Source organism: Pezoporus wallicus, unplaced genomic scaffold, assembly GCF_028554395.1.
Source record: "Pezoporus wallicus isolate ANWC-B61680 ecotype Strahan unplaced genomic scaffold, APGP_CSIRO_Pwel_v1 contig_3952, whole genome shotgun sequence".
Classification (NCBI taxonomy): Eukaryota; Metazoa; Chordata; class Aves; order Psittaciformes; family Psittacidae; genus Pezoporus; species Pezoporus wallicus.
The window spans coordinates 11,411,084-11,433,539 of NW_026635034.1; the positions used below are offsets into that span (position 1 = coordinate 11,411,084).

Genomic DNA, 22,456 nt, shown 5'->3' on the forward strand with positions numbered 1-22,456 from the left:
ACACAATTCACTACAAATGGATGTAAAATTAAAAAAAGAATTTGAGAAGCTGTTAATCAGCTTACAGAAACTGTAGATAAGCATGGGCAATAGACAAGCATGGGCAATACACATGGTTTAATTAGAGAACTGTGAATGGAGCAGGCAGTGAAAACAAAATCTATAAATAGAGCCAAACAGATATTCTGGTTTAAGATTTCTGTAAAAAACTGTTATTTGCAAAGGGAAAAAACAACACACAGCTCAGATAATTTGTCCAGGTGACAAGGTGCTACAAATTCATAGCAAAAAATGAATGAGAAAAACATGGAAGCACAGACCAAGAAATTGTGTGGCAAAAGCTTGACAAAAGATTTGTGCTGAATGCTCCTAGATGGGTTGCATGCATCAAAACAGTCACTTATGAACACTTCTAGAGGTACAAGAATGAATTTGAATACCTGCAGTGTGAGGCCCAGGAGACTTGTTTGGTGTATCGAACTGAAACTTCCCTGTGACAGTAACACAAGGAATTATAGAAACCAATCTGATGTGAATACCCCATGAGAATGATCAATAATATTACCTCCATAATACCCATTAGGATTTTTTTCTGAGCCTAATATCTGTCAAAGATTTTGACAAGGGCCACTGGACTGTTGAAAAGCTAAGTACTGTACATTTACTCACCCATTTCAAAGTTTACATTAAAAAGACTAACGTTTGGAATTGCAACAGCACAGCAAATCTGGAGAATTTTTCACTGTAAGTTATGTGATACCTACAACTATATGAGGTTAATGTAAATAACATAATATGGAAACAGAGGGACAATATAATGAAGTATAGTATAAGGAAAAATAGATTTTGTGAAAAAAATGAACTTTTTTTTTCTTATTTATACCTTTTGCACACAACAGTAGCCATCGTTGTATCCTGACAAGTTATCTGCTTAGTAAGGGGTGAAGTGCAACCTCAATTTGAGGAAAACACAGTAGTTAATGCTACTGTTTCTCAGGAGAATATGAGTTTGGGGCAGTGCTTTTGTTTCTGACTGTGCAGGACCATATGACCATATCTGAGATTCAGCAATGCTAAACACAGACTAAACACCTGTTGGTTTGACTATGACAGACTCCCTGCCTATACTGGTAGTCAAGGACAAGTTTCAAGGTTGAAAGGAGCATGGAGAGATGCCTCCAGTGCAGTAGGTGCCAGCCAGGAAGGAACCTTGTGGGACAGTGCAGTGCTGCTGAGCATCTGCCTCAGACGTTGCCTAACTTCAGGCCACAAGAGCTAAGACCTTTTCTGTTAGTTTTGACTGTTCTGCTATTGCAGTTATTTTCCCTGTCAGCAGTGACTGCTGGCTGCTTTACCTCATGTCTACAATCAAGTTATTACAACCCAAGGATTTCCAATCACAGAAAACAAAGTTTTCTACGAAGATAAACATAATTAGTGTATGAATTATAAGAGAAAATCTGTTCTATCCCATGCACTGGAGGCAGAATGAACAATAAAACACAAGCACCCAAATCTTTTATAGTCTGTATGTGCACTGCAGTATGAACTGAATATGAGGCTTTTATGCTTTCCATTGAGCATTCGATGGTCTAATTCGCCCTTTCCAAAAATTTCACTGCCTGTAGCTATTAGTGTCTCTTTAACAAAAGAGCACCTATTGTTTCAGGCTATCCAGTCCCTAGAGAACTACAGTAAACCAGTGGATGAGGTGACCTAACTTACTTTTTCTGTGCATGTCTTAGTACTGGACAGATCATTATCTACAGTGGAATGTGTCTGAATACCCAGGAGTGAAGAATGTCCGTTTTTCTGATGGACTGATTTGGAAGCCAGATATTCTTCTCTATAACAGGTACACATACTTTTTTCCTATCGGGAAGGAGAGAAGATCATAGAATTATAAAGTCGCAGAACAGCCCAGGCTGGCAGGGACCTCAAAAGATAACTGATCCAAACTATCATGGGAAAAGGAGCCTAGCACCCTGTCCAGTTGCAAAGATAAGGCAACACGAATGACATAATCATCTCTTCAAAATGCCTAGGTTTGGAACACTTTTCAAAAAAACTGGGAAGTTTTGGAATACTGCAAATAACTGTCTGCACATACTTGTAAACAATGGCATCCTCCCTACCACCCGTTCTGGTTGGGTTTTGCGAGATTAAATGCTCCATCTCTGGCAGTGCTCAAGACTGGGCTGGACAGAGCCTTAGGCGACATGGTCTAGGGTGAGGCGTCCCTGCCCATGGCAGGGGAGTCGGAAGTGGATGATCTTAAGGTACCTTCCAACCCTAACACACAGATTCTATGATTAGAAAACAAACTTTCTTGGCTGTGTTCAATAGTACACGTAGTGATAATTTCCTCTTAAATACTTTGGTCTAAATGTTTACTGGTGAATTCAAATCTGACTTTTGACTCTTGTCTGGTTTTAGGCTGGGCTTCACTAGAGGCAGCATGGGTAAATGCCAAAAATTATGTTCACATTTTTCCATGCCCAGTTTTGCGTCAATCTTTCTTTCTGCTACAAAAATAGCTAGGCTATTCACTGCTCTCCTCTTCAAACTATCTGTTCTGAGTTGGGCTCATTTCAGACAGACTGCCATCAATCCACTGCAGACCGTTTGGCTGACACTGAGAGATTCTTTGCTGCACCATTATATGGTAGTTCCCATTGTGGAATTCGTTTGGTTCAAAAAGATAACACACTGACACCTATCTACTCTTTTAACAGCTTGCCTTTTTCTGCAGTTGTGGGCCTGTGTGCTGTTCCTCAGGTATCAGAAAGAGCTTACATCTGCTTTGTATATGTTGCACTGCCTATTTTTGTGTTAGTCAGGGTACATTGATATTTTTTGCCCATGCAGATGACAAGAACCTTTTGGCTTTTTTCATCTGCTTCTCTGCCATATGTCTACAAATGACATCCCTGCTGTGTTTATCAACCCGACTCCCCCTCCCCACTTCAGGAGCTTTTTGTTGCAACAAGACCTAGAGAATAGCTGTACCCAATATGTCAGCTGCAGTTACACTCCCTTTTGCCAGTATTATGATCAATGTCACTGTCACAGATGCTGTTGAATTGTAATAATGTGGTAATAGCACCCAGAGTACTTCTCTCTACGGCCTACATTACTGCTTTGCTTACAGCATGCTGCAGTGCTTCTCTCAAAGGTACAATTAATACTAAACAATTTGAGGTAATCTCCACTACAGTTCACCATACTTGCTACTTACGGTAACTGTCTGTAAAGACTAATTCTTGTTCCTGTTTAAGCATGGTGATTAGCACTCCATCTCCATGCACCAGCCTAGAAACCCTTTTAAATACTCTGAACACAAAGTGGAGCAGCATGCAACCTGGACAACTATCTTTGCAATAGTAATCTTGCTTAATGTATTTTTCCATGCAAAATTGTTCCCTTGATCATTTATTCCTAGCTACCTTGACTCCATAAATGGCAGTATTACTGGGAGAATCCAACAATCCAGGCATTCATTTCCTATCTCCTGCTGAATTACATACCATGTATGCCATAAAATTGGTACTCTACAACAACATTAAAAAAAGAATGAATTATGACAATATTCTTCCTCACATATATCACATACCTGAGACTTTCAGTATATCTGAGGATTTATGCTTCAATATTTAAGTAAGTATATCCAAAATGAAATGAGTAATATTAATATACACGTGGTAACTGTAGCTGAAGCACATTACAGAATAAGAGGGATAGCTTAACATAAAACATCAGTTTTCTTTTAATACAGGTTTTTGACTCTTGGGATTAACTATGGCACGGTCATGAAGTAATTACTCTATAGTGTTTCTATTTCAAACATATATTTAATCCAGAATCTTATTCAGAGATCAGTCAGGGAGCAAAGCTATTTAAAACAAGTTCTTATTCCTGTATGAAATAGCATTGTGACTGTTATGACGCTCTTTTACAGTGACATTGTATTTTGAGATAGATACTTTCAATTTCTACGCACTTCACTAGGGACATGCATTTGCTGTTACAAAGGTATTAACGAACTACAAATTCACATTTTATTTTAATGAATGGATGTTTCACTATGTTTTGAATCCTTACACATCATGCTGCAGCCCAGTACACAAAAACTTGTGGCAGCTTTATTAAATTTTACATCCAGTCTATAATATAGAGAGCAGGGCCAGTTCATCCGTAGTTTTTCTGAGGCAAAAAGAAATCTTGGTCTATGTACGAATTCTAGGACTGCATTAGTGTCATGTATGGGCTCTCTCCCATTTTGTTAATTTTACTAGACTTATTTAATAAGTGCACATTTGTGGTGGCATTATTTTCCAAATAAGGCCACATAGTGGCTAGTACTTCACGGAATAACAAAAATTCTACTTTGTCATCTCACTGTACTGCAGGCAATATCTGCTTATACCCAGGCAGTATCTGCTTATACCCTGAAGAAGAGATGTAGCAGAAATGGTTTTCTATCATTACATTCAAGTCCAAAGTTTCATCAAGCAAAGGCTTAGCTACTTGGTGCGTTCCTAATTGAAGCACTGCACTTCAAAACCAATTAGAAGCACAATGTAGAAAACCACATATGCTCCTTTTCCAGAAAGGAGAATTTCATATTTGAGTCTGTGTACCTCTTGATATTCTTTAAAGAATGTGTCTTGGAAAAAGCACAGTCACATAGAAAAGAAACCTAGTTTCTTGATCACTTCTGCGCATGCACACATGCACACCTGTGTGAATACATGCGTTTGTATGGTCCTTCTTGCTGCCCCTTTCCCCAATATCCTCTGAATCCATGTCTGCCAAATTTAGCAGTGCAATTGGTAGAGATCTTAGCAGTAACAGTTTCTTACAAATGTCATGAAAACAGACAACCAAAACGAGGAGGGAGAACAATTAGTGCTCCAACTGGAAGAGAAGCTGCAACATGAACTCGGAGAACCCAGACATGAGCTGTGAAGCTAAAGGAGAGTGGCCTGCCTTAGAATCAAACTGCCTTTTCCCCTCAGTGTGCTAGAATTCATTTGTGCTACATACATGATATTTAGACTTTTCTGCTTGTCTTCAGAGTTCAAATTAAATAGTTGTAAGCTTTTCAACACTGTGGGACTTCTGCTCACCACAGTAAAAAGTGCAACTCCAGATGAGCAAGTAACTATTTGCATTTAGTTTTTTTCTTGTCTGCATATATCCCAGACATGTCCAGATACTTTTTAAAGTTAATTTCTTCAAATACATAAGGAAAAAATCAAATGCAAAGTGACAATGACTAAAATAATGATTGCTTTATATGAATGATACAAAATTTGCACCAGAATAGCTCGAATATTAAAGTTCTCTTTTTTTAAAAGAGACTATTTCAATAAGGGTTTTCCTGCTGGAAAAACATGCCAGTTATTATACTTGATTTTCTGCTAGAAAAAGGATTATTTCACTTTCTCCCCCTCTCAGATTCTTACTGCATTTTTTCTGATGATGTTTTAGGTGATCAGAAAATCATGAGATACTGAACTGCTAGTAGGCAAACAAGGAATCAGAGACTTGTCATGTTCAAATCAGCCTAGAGACAACACAGGTTTTTGGGTCAACAGAAGCACAGACACTGAGGCTTGTGCAACCTTCTTTGCCCTGCCCAAGAGCAGTTGGCATGGTATATGCCCTGTGTGCCAACCAGTCCCCACAAAGTGACTGTTTGGAAACTACAAACAATATAACAAAATACAATAGCCTGTTTTCTATTTCACTTCTCCACTGCACAGATGAAAGCCCAAGAAGGGAGCCCGCGTCCATAATCAGGCATGAACTCAACACAGCTGTCCCTGAAATAATTTTGAGATGCTATGATCATTCACTGCTAGAACCTTCCCAATATGTTCTGTGCAATTTAATGTAGGCACCAATTTCAATAACTCTGACAATTTCTTGAATATCTAGGTCCCAAACTTTCAAAGATGTACAGATCAGAATCTGTAATACCTTACCATAAAAACCTGCTGTAGTAAATTGGAACTGTGAAAGAGGGCACCATACTATCCGAGTATACATCCACTGCAATGCTAAGAAATCTAAACATGTTTCATAGAGTGATTTAATTCAGCAAACTTACTCAACTTTTCATAGGAGTCTTTATTTCATCACCTAAATATTATACAATGGGGTGTTTCCCATCTAGAAGTTCTTAAAATTTTAATGCCTAGTAAATTCCTGTGTCGTACTGTCAGCTGTAGCTGTGATGCTCCCTGGCAGGAGCTGCCAATTCATAATTTGAAGCGCTCTCCAAGTAACATGATTTTTCCTAGAGACTTCAAAAAGGCACACTGCGCCAGTCCTGGCCAGCACTATTACACTGACACCTCTAATGTGGTTTTTTTTATTGCTGAACCCAGTTTGTGGGTTCTGAAGTAGACAATGAAGGCCAAAGCTGCATTAGACCGTCTTAGGTATGCCACGTAGTAACAGTGTTCACTCATGCAAAGGGGTAGGATGAGACACTGAAGTATCCATGTAGTCATTAATTGCTTTTCATGTACACAGCAAGAAAACAGCTTTCTCTATATAGGTGCTTGAGAAGTATTTAAAAAGCACTTACTTTCCAACGGAAATCAGTAAGAACCCAGGCACTGTAATGAATGTAGTGGGATAGGTAAGCAGCAATGAGGTGGCTTACCTTCACTTGCAGTTGTTTGTCAGGTACATATCTAATATTATCTGTATCTGAGGTCACAAAAATCTGGTGTCAGGAGAAAAGCTGTCAAGTGTTGGGGGTGAAATAATCCTTTTATGAAGAATGGATTTGTCTCAAACAGTCTTCAGCCACTCAAAGAATATATAACCCATTTTATTTCTTCCCTGTTCTAGTGCCGATGAAAGATTTGATGCTACATTTCACACTAATGTTTTAGTCAATTCTTCAGGACATTGCCAATATCTGCCACCAGGTAGGCTGTTTCCATGTCATAAATTTTGGTAACTTCGTATGTATGGTGTGGTTTCAAATTTCACATAAATTCTCTGATATTTATCTAGCTAGCATCATCTGATCTAGTTAAGCCTAGATGCATTATGAATTAAATGGTTAACACCTTTGTATGAAAAACACCATAAAAGGTACATGTTTATGGTAATTCTGTGAATTCTTCTGTCATAATGCACTATTTCAGAAGTGTGGAAGTGTGAAAAAAAGTAAAAAATAAAAGCCCCCAATATTAAAAGACATTGTTTCTTAAAGCCATGGTAATGCTTCTTAATAAAAATTCATTTAATTAATTTAGCTGGCTCTTCTAGTAACATGTTAACTTTAAAGTAAGATGGTCAGTAACATCTTGGATGCATCTTCTATTTGAAGTGATTTGCTGGGTGGTTCATCAAAATTCATTGTTAGTCTGAAAAGAGTCTGTGTTTGATATTTGCTTGATATCAGCAGTGGAGTACTGTTTCTATTCCTAAACTCAACTGGCGTAATTAGAATTAACTTATCCTAGAATCTGAATTTTAGAAACTACAGCAATAAAGCCGAGTGCTTTCCAGACAAAGTAGTTTTTTCCATTTAAGATCCCCAGAGGATTCCAGGCAGTTGCCTGTTGTTATTTTGATTTAAGATCTTCCTTTTGGTGGAGTTTTTCAACTCAATTATGAAAGCTGCTAAATGTCAGGGCCTGACTCAACAAGTGAAAAAAAAGAAGCTAGCTTTCCTCAATAAATCAAGATTGTGTAAACCTAACAAGATAGCAAAACATTTTTTAGGATATCTTATTTTATTCATTAAAAGAAATAGGAGAAACAGATTGAATACTCTGCTTCATTTCTTCCTGAAATATAGTATCTAGAAATCTGAGCTTTTCTCTAACTATTCTCCTACCATGTGCCAAATGGAAATGTAGTTTAAAAAAAACAGTTTATAACATCAACATATTAATGGTTCTTTTCCTTTTCTGTGACTGACTTTTGCTATTTACATGTCAAGGCATAACTGAGATTAAGTATGCTTTACAAGTGAAAAACACAGGGTGAAATGTAGAAGAAGGTCTGGTTATAAAATTTACATGAAATTATGTGGAACAAGCATTTAAATTAAGTGTTCTTGTTTAAAATCCAATCTAGGCATATTTAAAAGCTCATGCTACATAGATGTGCGCTGGTTTCCATTTGACGTTCAGAAGTGTAACCTGAAGTTTGGATCCTGGACTTACGGAGGCTGGTCCTTGGACTTACAAATGCAAGAAGCGGATATATCTGGCTATATTTCAAATGGAGAGTGGGATTTAGTAGGTAAGCTCTTGATTTCTTATTTACACTGTGAAATTGCAGCCTTATCTCCACTGCTGAAATTAATGAACTAGATTGGAAAATGAAGATAGAAATTAAATTAATAAATTATTCAGCTAGTGACATTTGTCACTGAGAACAGGTGTAAGATGGAAATCAACATTAAAAAAGTAGATGACAAAACTGCCACTTGAATTCAGTATCTTTTATCCAACTTTCTTTGGATAAAAGACAAAATTACTGACAAAAATTACCTGATTGAGAATTAAGCTTAAAGCAGTCTTACCTATAGTGAAACTTAGCATTTAGAAAAAACGTTTATCCTTTTTAAAAACAATCACTACATAATATACAGTTTATTCACATTAATTTATGTTTTTATTCCTCTTCCCTCCTACACAGGAGTTCCTGGGAAAAGAACTGAGAGTTTTTATGAATGCTGTAAAGAACCATACCCAGATGTAACATTCACAGTAACTATGAGACGTAGGACTCTCTATTACGGACTCAATCTTCTTATTCCTTGTGTACTGATATCAGCACTTGCTTTGCTAGTTTTCCTGCTTCCAGCAGACTCGGGAGAAAAGATCTCACTAGGTAAATCCTTAACAGGATATTGTAAATATGACCAAACCAAAAGAAGTTGCCCTTTTGGAAGGTTTTTAAATACTCTTAGTAGGCAAGGGAAAATACCTTGTGTGCCGTATTCTGGCTACAGAGCTATTTTTACTGTTTGATGGTGAAGCTGTGTGATGTTTAACCCTTGCTCTCAGCTTAAGGTACACTGAAGTTATGAAATGGGGAAACATGACTACCTGCTGCAGTTTCTGACTACCTTTCTAAAGAAGGAGGGTTTCATTTTTTTTCGACATTTATTTACTGAAGAAAACCCCAACAATCCCTGAGAAAAGCTCAAGTTTACAAATATGCATTTGACCATTTTAACCTTTAGCAGAGAATTATTAATATTTCCTTTTAATAGTAAGTTGTATTAAGAGCCTAAGGTGCCTTCTCAGAAAGACTGATTTGAACTGCTGCTATTATAACTCTGACAGTGAATTTAAACTGAACCATTGGTTTGTGAATCACATCTGATGACTTTAAGTACTTGATCCTTAAGATGGAGGTTCATGCCTCTTTTTTGCCTCGTACAAACCTGGAAATGCACTGGCTTTGCCTAAGTGGATGTAACTGTTAAAAAGTAGAAACAAAACTGACATTTCTCCAGAATGTGGTTTAACTGAGTAGAGGCTCCCTAATCAAGTCCTTCCCCATATTTTAAGATTAATTCTTTGTTCCTAAATCCTTTTCCACCTGACAATGAATGGCTCTTTATTAATTACAACTAGTCCTGAGAAAAGGGTGAAGTCTTATTCCAGAAAGAGGGGAACTCATCACCAGGCAACAGAAGTCAAACTCCAAAAATGAACAGAAAGGACTGCTTGGGGATAGCCAAGTGCAGAATCCAACAGCTAATATCAAAAGATATCAAAGTCTGGCCAAGACAGCAAATCTTTCAGGAAGATGATGTATTGCACCACCACCTGTAGCTTCTATGCCAATTAATCAGGTGTCATATGCTCAAATACTCAAAATCACACCATGTTTCTAAAGCAAGCAAGCAGCAAGAATTACTTTGATTTACCTCAGCTAATTAACAAATTGTGATAAAAGCTGAACAGTTACAAGGATCTAAAAATATGCACATCTCTGCAAGCACCGGTACTAGTTTGACAGTACGGCTACCCTGACCTTGAGGTAGTATAAGAAAGGACAGGAGTACCACTAACATAATGGTACAAGGATAACAGTGGGAATGCATCTTGCAAAGGGCACTCCTTTAGATTCATTTGCTGCTTCTTCCAGCCTTGTAATTACAGGCTACCAATCTAATGTTATACATCACATTTCTCTTTCAGGTATAACAGTTTTATTGTCTCTCACTGTCTTCATGTTACTTGTGGCTGAAATTATGCCAGCAACATCTGATTCTGTGCCCTTAATCGGTAAGCTCACTACTGCTTTTATTCACTTTCATGTCTTTGTCAAATGAGGTGCAGTGACTTTGCATGAAAGCCAGCAATAAGGCAAATAACTACCTGTACAATGGCCTACCGCAACTGAATTAGAGAAATGTGGCCAGCTGATAAGATGCCATTGTGGATGTGATCCCCTATACGATGTCCATGCTCTCTCCTCTGAACAAAACAGAGAACCTATGTGTATTGTAGCAAAGCATAAGCGAATTGATTTTCTCTAGAAGTTGTTGCAGTTTCAACACCATTGGTCAGACATTAGGAATACAGAGCTAAGCATGGGTAAATCTTCCCACTGTAATTGCTCAAACAGAACGAGAAACTTTTCAAAAGAAGTACTAGCCAGTCTCTACAATGCTGGTGAAAGAAAATTAGAGGAGAGTTTTTTTCAAGGTTGCTCAGAAAAGGCAGGTGCTTAGTTCCACAGAGCCATTACTGCAGGCTGGCTATCCTCTCAAAATAATGGCTGTTCTTTCTAGTTTTGAGAAATCTCTCATAAGTACCTGTAATAGCACGTGTATCACTACACTAGAGAAAGAACACTATGTATGCATGTATATAAACATCTCTTATTGCTACAAAGCAATTATCAGCTGAAGTATATTGCTGTAATTATCTGTTTATTTTGCAGCTCAGTATTTTGCCAGCACTATGATTATTGTTGGTCTTTCTGTTATTGTCACTGTTGTTGTTCTACAATACCATCATCATGATCCAGATGGGGGGAAAATGCCTAAATGGGTAAGGTTTGATTTTCATTCATTACAGAATCATAGAATAGTTTGGAGATGGGTTGGAGAAGACCTTAAGATCATCTAGTTCCAGACCCCCTGCCATGGGCAGGGACACCTCACACTAGACCAGGTTGCTCTAGGCTCTGTCCAACCTGGCCTTGAACACTGCCAGGGATGGAGCATTTACCACTTCTTTGGGCAACCCATTCCAGTGCCTCACCACCCTAACAGTAAAGAACTTTTTCCTTATAACTAACCTGAACTATTCCTGTTTAAGTTTAAACCCATTCCCCCTTGTCCTATCACTACAGTCCCTGATGAAAAGTCCCTCTCCAGCATCCTTTTAGGCCCCCTTCAGATACTGGAAGGCTGCTATGAGGTCTCCACGCAGCCTTCTCTTCTCCAGGCTGAGCAGCCCCAACTTTCTCAGCCTCCCTTCATACAGGATGTGCTCCAGTCCCCTTATCATCATCATGGCCCTCCTCTGGACTTGCTCCAACAGCTTCATGTCCTTCTTATGTTGAGGACACCAGAACTGTACACAGTACTGCAAGTGGGGTCTCAGGAGAACAACTGCACAAATGCCCTGACCAAAGAAGCAATATAGCAGCTTGTATCCCATGTTTAATTCTTACTTTAAAAAACCATATAAATGTTTCCTAAATATTTTGTTTTGAAAAGTAGTTTTACCAGAAATGAGATGTCCAGATACATTTTGTGTGGTTGGCTTCTTACAGTGCGTGTGTGTGAGAGAATGAATATACCTCAACTTGCTTATATATTCAGAATCTCTCTCATAACAGCTAGAAGCAACTCAGGATTTTGCTAAAAACTAAATATGTAAATGAAGGTGCTTTTCAAATAAGCTGCAAATATCAGAAGTGAAACAAGTAGAAGGAAAGAGTAAGGTACTGATGGAGAATTTAAATGCATGAAACACACCACCCTCAAGATGCAACTGTGCAGCTGCTTTGTATTTAGCTGCTGTGTGTACAAAAACAGCAGCAGCCTAAAAAGCACTTGTTAATAAAGATGGCTGTTAAAGCAGAACTGAAACTTGCTCTGAAAATCCTCATCTTTACATCTCTGGTCAAGAACATCAGTAAAGTCTTTTTCTAAGCATTATGATTCTTTTCATAATGTACTTCTATCAACGGTTGTTTTCACAAAGAACATTACGCTGATACTAGATTACTAGATATTGATGAGCATCATTAGCTAACTGTCCACTTTTCCTGACTTCACCCAGTTCATGGCAGCATCAGGCATCACTGCAAATGGAAAGACCTTTCTCTTTTTTTCTCTCTAGAACAATGAGGTATCATTGCATACAGCAGTGCCCTGCAGACAAGAGATAATGAGATGTTCCCTGACCTGTTCCGGGTAGTGACTTTAAAATGAATTTCAGTTAAGGGAATCAATGGTGTATAACTTCATACGTATGTTTGATGACCTAAAAGGGACAAATGTTTAGTACTGAGCCAAACATCCTGAGAGAACAGAGTACTTGAGGTTGAGGAGGGAGCTTTAGTGTTGAGAAGCTGAAGATCATTAAACATTATTTGGATACCAGTGGATTTTGGATCAAGCCCTCAGCTAACGAATATTATCGAATATTATAACGATAGTGTAAATAGAGTAAGAGGACAAGATCTGTCTCTGATTGCGATGCTTGCCTGGGTATAATATCAAGTCTGAGTGGCAATCCATAGTCAGAATAAATGGACCAAATTTAATATTAATTACAGTGAAGGATTTGCACATTATATGAAACAATAGTATTTCATTAGTGCTCTGGAAAAGAAACAGTGGAGTGAGCTCTTAAAATCTGATTGAAATAAATAACAGAAGCTTGCATCTGAACTGGAACAGTCTCTGGCTTGTCTGCACTTTCTGTAAGGCTGGATTAAGGCAATTTGAAAACAGTAAAATGACATACATTGATTAAATTTACAAAGTACTTTTTTTTTTTAAACAAAGTAATTTTTCAATCTTTATGATAGGTGCAGATCTGTTTTCTAGAATCTGTAATCACCTGTCATGAAAACAGTGAGAAGAGAAGAGACTCGTCGTAAAGCTTGGTGGCTCGGTCCAGTCCATTTTAGCATCTGTTTTAACAGCCCCCTCCAAACAGCAATGACATGTGAATTTTATATTAGAGCATAAATGCAAGTGAAAGAATTGTAATTTATTGACCACAGTCTAAAGCAGTACTATTAAGACTATTAAAAAGTAACTGTTCTTCATTAAGTGGGTTTTCTTTTAGTTCATGGTTTCTAGTAAAGGTGGAAAAGGCTGTCATATTCCTACTCAAGTGTAAGGAGAACTCAACACTACAGAGACTCCCATCATTAGCGAAAAGTTAGCCTGAGACAATCAACAGCACTACTAGAATTAAGAAAGCAGCCTCCATGATGGGCAAATTAATCAGCTGGAAAAATCTGGTGCTATTTTCTAGAACTGCACAGACTAAGCAGAGACCATGGACCAACCAGTCACCCAGGCTGCAAAAATACCAATAGTGTGCAAGGACAGTGTCTGTGTGAAGAGATGCTTATTCTCAACAATTTTCTTTCAGACAAGAATCATCCTTCTCAATTGGTGTGCTTGGTTTCTGAGGATGAAAAGACCAGGGGAAGATAAAGTACGTCCTGCCTGTCAACATAATCAGCGTCGAGGTAGCCTATCAAGTGTGGAGATGAACACTCTGAGTGCCCAGCAATCCAGTAATGGGAATATGCTATACATTGGGTTCAGGGGGCTGGAAGGGGTTCACTGCACACCTACCACTGATTCAGGGGTGATCTGTGGGAGGATGACTTGTTCACCAACAGATGAAGAAAACCTGCTGCACAGTGGCCATCCCTCTGAAGGTGACCCAGATTTGGCTAAGATCTTGGAAGAGGTCAGGTACATTGCAAACCGATTCAGAGACCAGGATGAAGAGGAAGCCATTTGTAGTGAATGGAAGTTTGCAGCCTCTGTAGTGGATCGGCTCTGCTTGATGGCTTTTTCAGTCTTCACAATCATTTGTACAATTGGTATTTTAATGTCAGCACCAAACTTTGTAGAGGCTGTGTCTAAAGATTTTGCTTAACTCCTAACTACAATCTGATTCTCTGAAATATGATATGTAGCAAATAAGAGTGGGGTTTTCTCTTTGCTTGCTTGTTTTTAATGAGTATACTGCTTCTCATTCTATGCTTTCTTTTGCCCCCCCCCCCCGAGCTCATTTTGTAAGAGTGGAACCATTTCAGAAGGAAAGCCAAGGATTTCTCCCTGTGCTGCCTTTGCACAGCTCCTCTGACCACTCTTCTGTGGGACCGATGCAGTATCTGGAAGTCCCTTCAGAATGACAGGGTATTTGCACTACCATGTTTTACGTATTTTTGAACTGGCTATTACAAAATAACACATAGGCAATGCCAGGAATGTCACTTCTTCGAGACCTGGTTATGAAAGATAGAAGGTAGTCCTGCTTGAATGAGCGATTGTAAACACTTGGGTTTAGGAGAGGATTAAATCCAAATGGAAGCTCAAACTGCAGAGAGGAAGGGAGGAATAGTTTGCTTTTCAGCTACTGCTTCTGATTGAGTTGTGGTATGTAGCTCTCCAGCTCACTCATAACCAGTCAGAACCTTAACTCCCTCCATGCATTTTACAGACATACCAGAAACCTGAGAGTTAAAATTACACACCACATAACTTGTCCTTCTGTATCTTTCTAGATTTGACCTATGTGTTTGGCCTGAATTCTTAAGCAGGCTTCACAGTCATTTTTGCAGTGTTTACTACTTCTTCCTTCTCCCCAGAAAGGCATTCTTTCAACTGATGACCTTTTTAACCATCAAAAAGAAAGGAAGGATACCTTTATTGTCACTTGTTAAAAAAAACAAACAACCCAAAGCAACAAACCAACCAACCAAAACAAAAACAAAACAACCCCAAACTCACAGAAAACCCTCAGGAAAAAATAACCCAAACTACACACTTGTCTCTCTACTATTAATCGTATTTCAGTGTGGAAAAGTGACACTCAATGTCTTGTACAGACAAAAGCATAAATGAAGAATCTAAAGCAAAAAGAAGCCTTAAATCCTGAGATCAAGGTTTTAATTAAAAAAGTTAAGAGTTTGATCTGTTGTATGCTTAACCTTTCATAGACTTCCTTCTGTTGAGTCACCATAATGTGTCTTTACAAGAAAACTGCACCTTTTCTGCTCAGTTTATCATCCAAAGAGCACTAATGAATAATAAGGCTTTCTTGGGTCTGATATAAACTATGAACTGCATATATATATATATATATATATATATATATATATATTCAGACACTGCATATACATCAAAGGAGAGGTTAAGACTTAAATACAAATTCTCTTAAGTCTAGACAAACATTTGCAAAGGCAAAACTAATAGTTCATCACTTTATGCTATTTCTGATTCTGAAATTCTCCCATCAAAACATGCTTAGTTTTCACATGATGGCTTAATGAAAATGGCAGAGCTGAGAATACCAGGGCCTGAATCTTCATGTGTACAGAAGAGCTGAGAATTAAGTCTCTTACTGGTGCACCAGTATTCCTGACCAGTGATATTAGTGGTAAAGATGTGGGTGAGGATTACTTTAGCATTGACTGCTTGCTTTATTCTACAGAACCTCAACTCTTTGGCTGAGGTCTTCAGAGATGGAAATGGAGGCCTGTTGTTGTACCATGTTTTTACTGTGAAATAAACTCAAGTCCTCAGTTTATCTCTTACGCTGAATTAAAATAAAGTGATTGGAATGCTTATTCTCCCTAGGAAACAATTCCTTCTCAGTTTGCTACCCTGAGAGCAGAAGAATCAAATTTCATGTAAACCAAGCCCAGAGTCACCACAGGTACAGTCCATCATGGAAGTGAACACCTCACAGAAGTACCTTCTTGCTAGACAAAAGGGAGGATGAGTAAAAGGAAGGCAGGATATTTCTCACAGAACCTTGTCTTCCTAAGGTTCATTCAGAATGTCACACAGCAAAGACATGAGCAAAGCATTCAAATCCTTCTTAAAATTTCATCTAGAAACCATGTCTTAGAGTTATCTGTGAGGAAGTTATATTTTCAGGAACAATTACTAAGAATTAGCCAAGAAGTAATTCCTGCAAATAGTTTCTAGTTTGTAGATTGCACATGAATAGGAAAATAGGAGTCCAAAACCTGAAACATGAGTTTTGTTCAGCTGTGAATAATTACACGTATCATGTGGCATGTGCTTATGTTCTGAGTAATGTTTCTACGCTAGGCTTCCTGATGCAAATGTTGATTTACATTGGTATTTTTTCCTTCTGCAAGTATTCCTAAGTAGCTACACAAAAGGTTCCATTTAGTCTTTGTAAAGTTTCAGGGTCCTCTTGGAAAAGAATTTTTCAAGCGGAAATAAAGACATCAGGGGGCTACCTTGTACAACAGGACACAACTACTGCAATCATAATACCATGACACGCGTAATATAGGAGGCATGAGAGTACCCCTCTTTCCACCAGAATCTATTTACAGCATCTGTAGAAATCATCTTGCTGAACACAGGAGGTTTTTACAGAAGGACAGAGAAAACAATTTGCAATTTGTCAGTAAACTTAATTATCAATGACAGACAGGCCTATGATTAAAAAAACCCAGAGACTGTTTAGTGAAGTCTCGCCGAAGTCTGTAACAGTGAGTTTGTAATACTGTCAGTGAATACCAGGTATTAGACAAAGTAGCTGTTAGACACCAGTGCCATGCCTACACTGCTGCCTTTATGGTTGGCAGGATTAATGAAAATACACCAAGGGACAGGAGAATCCTTATCGGCCTACTGTTAACATGACCTGTAAACATTTGGTGATAAGATTATTATAAATTTTAAATACAACAGTGACAACTTCTCAGTTACGTTGTTTTGCATCTATGAGTTAATTTTTTCTATAACTGAGCTGAGCAAAATTGGTATGTTTCTTGTCAAATGTGTGAGTCTTAAATATATTTGTGTATGTGCTAAAGAGTATTTTGATCTAAATGCTAGGAAAAAAAACATTTACAATTCCGGGCATAGAGATGGAAATTAAAACACTGTGTACAGTATGTGTATGTAATATTAAAGACAACATATTGATGGTAAGGATCTGTTATAATCTTTAGAGTGCAGAGAGAGGATAAGCAAGTGGTTCACCACAATTAAGCTATGACTTGTCTGACAAATTCAAAAGCTCACTCTGGAGCTCAGCTGTCATGTACAATACTATGTGTGAACAATGTATATTACTTTTTCTGTGGTTTTTTTTTAATATTGAATTGTATTGAATATTTAAAAGACTTTTTAATATTTAAAAATTTTTATTTAAGTGTTAATGCCAAAAAAGTTACAGATGTAAAATTTTAAACAGTTAGTTTTAAATACAGATAAATTATTTAAACAGTATTAAAAAAAACCCTAATTATTTTATATAGGAATAGATACTACTATGTAAGACTTTTTAAAAGTTTCTTTAAATTCTCCCTATATTCTCTTTAGCTGCAGGATGTAATTAATAGGTTACAATTACAATTTAATTGTAATTCAGCTTTCCACCTTCTTTAACAAGAAAAGAAGGGAAACCAAAGTCCCAGATTTTGTTTCCTTTCATTATACTATTTTTTACACTAAGAAACATGGCATAAAGGGCATTAGAAAGAAATGTTACATCTGTCAGGTACTGATTGTCATATAACAAATTCAGTACCTTCTCAGTCCAGTATGAATAAAAGATTTAGATCAAGAAACTTTTGATTCTTTCTCATTTTGCTAAGATGGAAACAAGTTCAAGTTGTAGAACACACGGACAGCCATGAAAGAAAGAAAAATGTCTTTGGATATATCTGTATGGGATGACAAAGATCTTTGATAATTAAAAATACCTTTATATTCTCCTAGTAAACCAGTCCCACACTAAACATCAGTCTTACATAAGCAATCAAATTGAGCAGGACTGAAATACTATATAAGTTTTGGAATGGCCTCAATGCCATATATTTCTTCTTGGAATTTAACACAGAAGAGAGAAACAAGAGAAAAAACAAACCCATACCAGCTAAATAAACTGTTGACAGCTGCCAATTTTGTTTGTTGGCCACTGGTGAAAATATACCTAACCAGCAGAATACCCCCAGGGTGGGGGAGCAACATGTCAGGGTATTTTTTTGCAGACAGACAAGATGTACTGCCCACATGTTCAAAAAGCTTCCTGAAAAGTTTTCTATCTTTATAACATCCCACTGAGCACATACCAGTAGTAAAAAAAAGCAAGGGTTCTGAGTCTAAGACTTTATTGTCTTACTGCTTCCAAAAGCTTGTAAGAAACAACTAATGAAAACCTGTTTGGTCAAGGTCAATGTAACAAGTCATACAAATGTGGTTGCTACTGAATCCAATCTGTCTTTGGGTTAAGAACTGCTGCGGATCAGAACGTCAGGTATTCCGAGGTGAGGAACATCCTGATGGATGTGCACTCTGCCAAGCCAACATGCCTACCTTCTCTTCTAGAGTGCTGAGAAGCAGGACACACTACGTCAGACTTACTGTTATGCTACAGCATAGTCAGACAGGATTAGTTCAGCACACACCAGGCAGTTTCCTGGCACTGTGTATAAACCTACCATCACATTTACTCCATCTCTGAAGTATTTGTGACTGGCAATTAAAATCGGACTGCTGTCTGCTGCTGGTGTCCGCATCTGGTTGGTTAATATGCAGACTGAAAGCTGCTACGGTTTATAAGTTTATACATGAGCACATCGAATGTCATCGCCCTGTGGATGGGTAGGTGGCAACTTTCATCAGAGCCCTGAGTGTTGTGGTTATAGAGTAACAGTTATCAGCCATCTAGTTTTAGTCCTGTAAGAAGGATCAGAATATACTTTCTCTTGAGTAAAACTGATTTCCTAGCCTAACCTAATGATTCTAAAGTATCAGTTAATCGTAAAAGACTGAACAGAATCTACATGTTACAATCAATCTAACCATGAGGTAACCAAACAGGATCTTAACAGAACTACAGCCACAAATGAAGGCCTTTCACTACTGCCTTTTTTTTCTTTTTTTTTCATTGCTTCTGCTGCTTAAAAGAAAACCTTAAAGTTTATGTAACATTTATTTGTGCTATTAAGTAATTTGCAGATGATGGCAGAGAGAGAGAGAGCAAACAACAATCTCTTGCACTCCAATGACCACATTCAAGACTGCAATTTATTAACAGAACATGAAAGTGCTTGAGTACAAAACATAGCATCAGTGTCATATTTATACCCTCAATGTAAAGATATCACTAGTAAATTACTGGGTTTTCAGAGCTGCACTGACTTGTCCCTGTAATACAACTATACAGGAATAGCAGCTTAAACTCCAAGACAATTTGAACTATCTGTATATTTTTGACCTTAAAAAAAACCTCAAACCAAAACCCAATATAAATTTAACAGCCACAACATGATATAATGCTACTTTGGAATATACATACATGGAATAACATCCATAGATGTCTTCCTCTTAACTAAACAATTCAGGATATAACCCAGCCTCAGTGCCTGTAAAAGGCAGAGAAATCTTTCTACTGAGTCCAGAAGTCTGGGATCAGGACCCTATTCAGTCCAACAAACCTCACAGTTATCATTTATGTATTATTCTGGTTCATGGCAGTCATGCAAAGAATTAAGAATAAGCCAAATATTAAATAGTTGTATTAAAATGGTTTTAAGCTTAGAAACAAAAAATCTGCATCCCAGAGCAAGATACATGCACAACATCCCTCAGACAATATTATCTTACCTCTCTGTACACATGGATTACCTACAGCTGTGAAACATTTCCATAACAACTTTGTTACTGTACAAGAACTCCTGTTCAAGACTACTTTTGCTGACACTGCACATTCGTTACTCCCTGTCCTTCTTCCAGTTTCTGACCAAGTGAAACCTAATTAGCAGACTATTTTGATCAGAAGAAATATTACAGAACCAGCAGTCAGCTGGTCAGAGGTAGAAGCCTTCTCGTCCCTTTTATCTAACTCAGAGAACACGCACTGCCCTCCCTACATGTACATACAAAAAAAGTCTGCTACCCAAAGATGTAAATAAACATTTGAAAAATACTCTGAAAAATGTAGGCAGAGAAAACTAGTATGGCTCCTGTTGCTAAAAATTTACCAGAATTCAAAGCTTTCCAGTAGTTTTTCAGTTGCAGTAATATGCCAGGGTTTTTAGTATGCCAGCTGCTAAATAGGATGGGGATAACAACCTTCTTGAAATTTTGAAGCAATCTCTGTGGGTTGAATGGGGTATAAGTGAAAACTCCTATGGCCAGCAGAGCTCTTAGCCCTAGCACTCTGTAGCCTGTCTTTTCAAAAAGCTCACTGTTGGTCTGCATCTTTTAATGGATTGTTCTGTGCATCCAACAGAATGCAACCTGTAATGAATGGCACTGCAGAGATCTAAAGAATCCAACCTCAGTTCTGAAAGACTGGATTCATGCCCACTAAATACAGTAATAAAAGCCCATTATTTTCTCATGCATTTTCCCTAGTGCCCTGTAAAATGTCCTATCTCCCTGCAGCAATACAAAACCTGCAAATTCTTGCATCTCCCAACATTGGTTTATAATCTTTTAATAGTAAACCTATATCAGTGTAGATGACAGGAGATTTATCCCAATATTATATACAAAACACAGCTCCATTTTGCAGCTTCTGCAACTTCAGACTCTTCTGCCCTTGCCTGGAAGGCCCCAAGAATAATGGTATCATGACTTTAACAGCTGCCAGAGTAATAACAGCCACAAAAGATGTTTTCTCAGAACTTTTTTGGATAAAACCAGAGCACTTTCTGAACTGCAGTATTTGTCACCTTTGATACATACACCTAATTTAGACATTTGGGTCTAATTTATTCTCCAGTTCTTTGAGATACCTGAGATGATGTTAGCATGTAGTGTGCCTGGTCAAAGAGCTTTCATTACTGACAACTTTCATAAGGGTCCTTCACCTCAAAGTGAGGGTGGTGAGTGTTTTCTCTTGAAAAGAGTTAGTATGGAAACTTCAATTGCCTTTCTGTAATGCCATGAACTGCATAATTGGCTTTGGAAAAATTACCTGTGTTAAGAGAGCATCTGAGGTTACAAGTATTCCATATTACTTTTCTCTAGGCAGTGGCAGCATTGATTCACCCATTCACTTGACAAAAAGCAAAACCCTTTAAGAAAGAAACTCTTCCTTATGTTACCTGACACACACACACCTATGCCCCCAAGTATATTTTTTCATTTAACTCTGGTAGCATGAGTGAATGCGACAGATTATAGAACAAAAGTGTAACTATTATTACAGGATTTTTTAATTTTTATACTTTCCTCTAGCCAAAACGACGAAATCCCAGAGTAGCTAGAACTGGTATCTATAGCTAGAATTGATATGTGATACCAGACCAATGCTAGAAAAGCAGATGCACTTACAGAAGCTGGTGAAGTGAGATCTATTTTTCATTACAATATTAGTTCAAAGGAAACTAAGGCTGCAAATTTTCAATTTCCACACTGCAGAGGACTCAGTCCTCTGTGACAGTGCAGAGCACAAACTCTTGCTGAGTCAGCAAGCTACAGAAGATGTGTGAGTATGGAAATGCTGGTGGCAAAGTGAGTCATACTGCCATTTGATACCAGCCAATAATCTGCAAGGAGGAGGAAAAGAGAAGGCAGAACTCTTGTGAAGACAAAACTCTACAGGTAAGATGTTCAACATTTTCTCCAAGAGCTGTTCCTCTTTGCCTATCCAGCTAAGTAGACTGTCAACACAAAACACTCCACCATAGTGCATTTGGAAAGCTTTCTGCACATTTTTTCTTTTTTAATAAACGGAAATATGCGCATATGACCATGCCACAAAAAGGCTATTTTCTATATAAGGTGTGAGAAAATTTTGTTTACCTGTAATTCACTGGCTGACTGACCATAGAGTCTAGGGCAAGAAGCAGAGCTGAGGCAATTGCTGAGGTGAGTAGCTCGAGAGAGGACGCCTTCAACACCGGAGCGGGGGGGAGATCAGCATCCAGGAGCCCCAACTCGGAGAGACAAGAGCCACCGAGGGAGCCTCAAGTCCTCGACAGGACCTGCCCAGGAGCCGGCAGCTCAGCTGACGAGAGCGAGCAGCTGACTCACAGGAGGTGGAGCCAAAAATAGCGGCACCAGCCCTGACTGATTAAAAACCTGCCCCAGGGAGCGCGACGAACAGAGCGGGTCGAGGCAGTTTGCTCGGGCAGGCGAGCGGGGTGGTGAGCACTCGTTGTATGAGCAGGGCCCATACCCGTTGTATGTCCGGGAGCTCTGCTCTGGTTGCCCCGGCGGTGGCCAGAGGAGGCACCCAGACAG

General features: G+C 38.3%; 2 protein-coding genes across 2 annotated transcripts in view; one reads left to right on the forward strand and one right to left on the reverse strand.

Moving 5' to 3' along the window:
• The window catches only part of CHRFAM7A (CHRNA7 (exons 5-10) and FAM7A (exons A-E) fusion), a 39,324-nt gene extending 24,143 nt beyond the window's left edge, over window positions 1-15,181 (forward strand). The window contains exons 4-10 of the mRNA XM_057398732.1: window positions 1,746-1,855; window positions 6,868-6,947; window positions 8,110-8,277; window positions 8,677-8,871; window positions 10,194-10,280; window positions 10,942-11,051; window positions 13,623-15,181. Of these exons, the coding sequence (XP_057254715.1) occupies window positions 1,746-1,855; window positions 6,868-6,947; window positions 8,110-8,277; window positions 8,677-8,871; window positions 10,194-10,280; window positions 10,942-11,051; window positions 13,623-14,141 (1,269 nt within the window). The 3' untranslated portion in view covers window positions 14,142-15,181. The remainder of the gene's footprint in view (window positions 1-1,745; window positions 1,856-6,867; window positions 6,948-8,109; window positions 8,278-8,676; window positions 8,872-10,193; window positions 10,281-10,941; window positions 11,052-13,622) is intronic.
• MYO1E (myosin IE) overlaps window positions 1-22,456 on the reverse strand; it is a 188,651-nt gene that overhangs the window by 142,938 nt on the left and 23,257 nt on the right. The window lies entirely within an intron of this gene.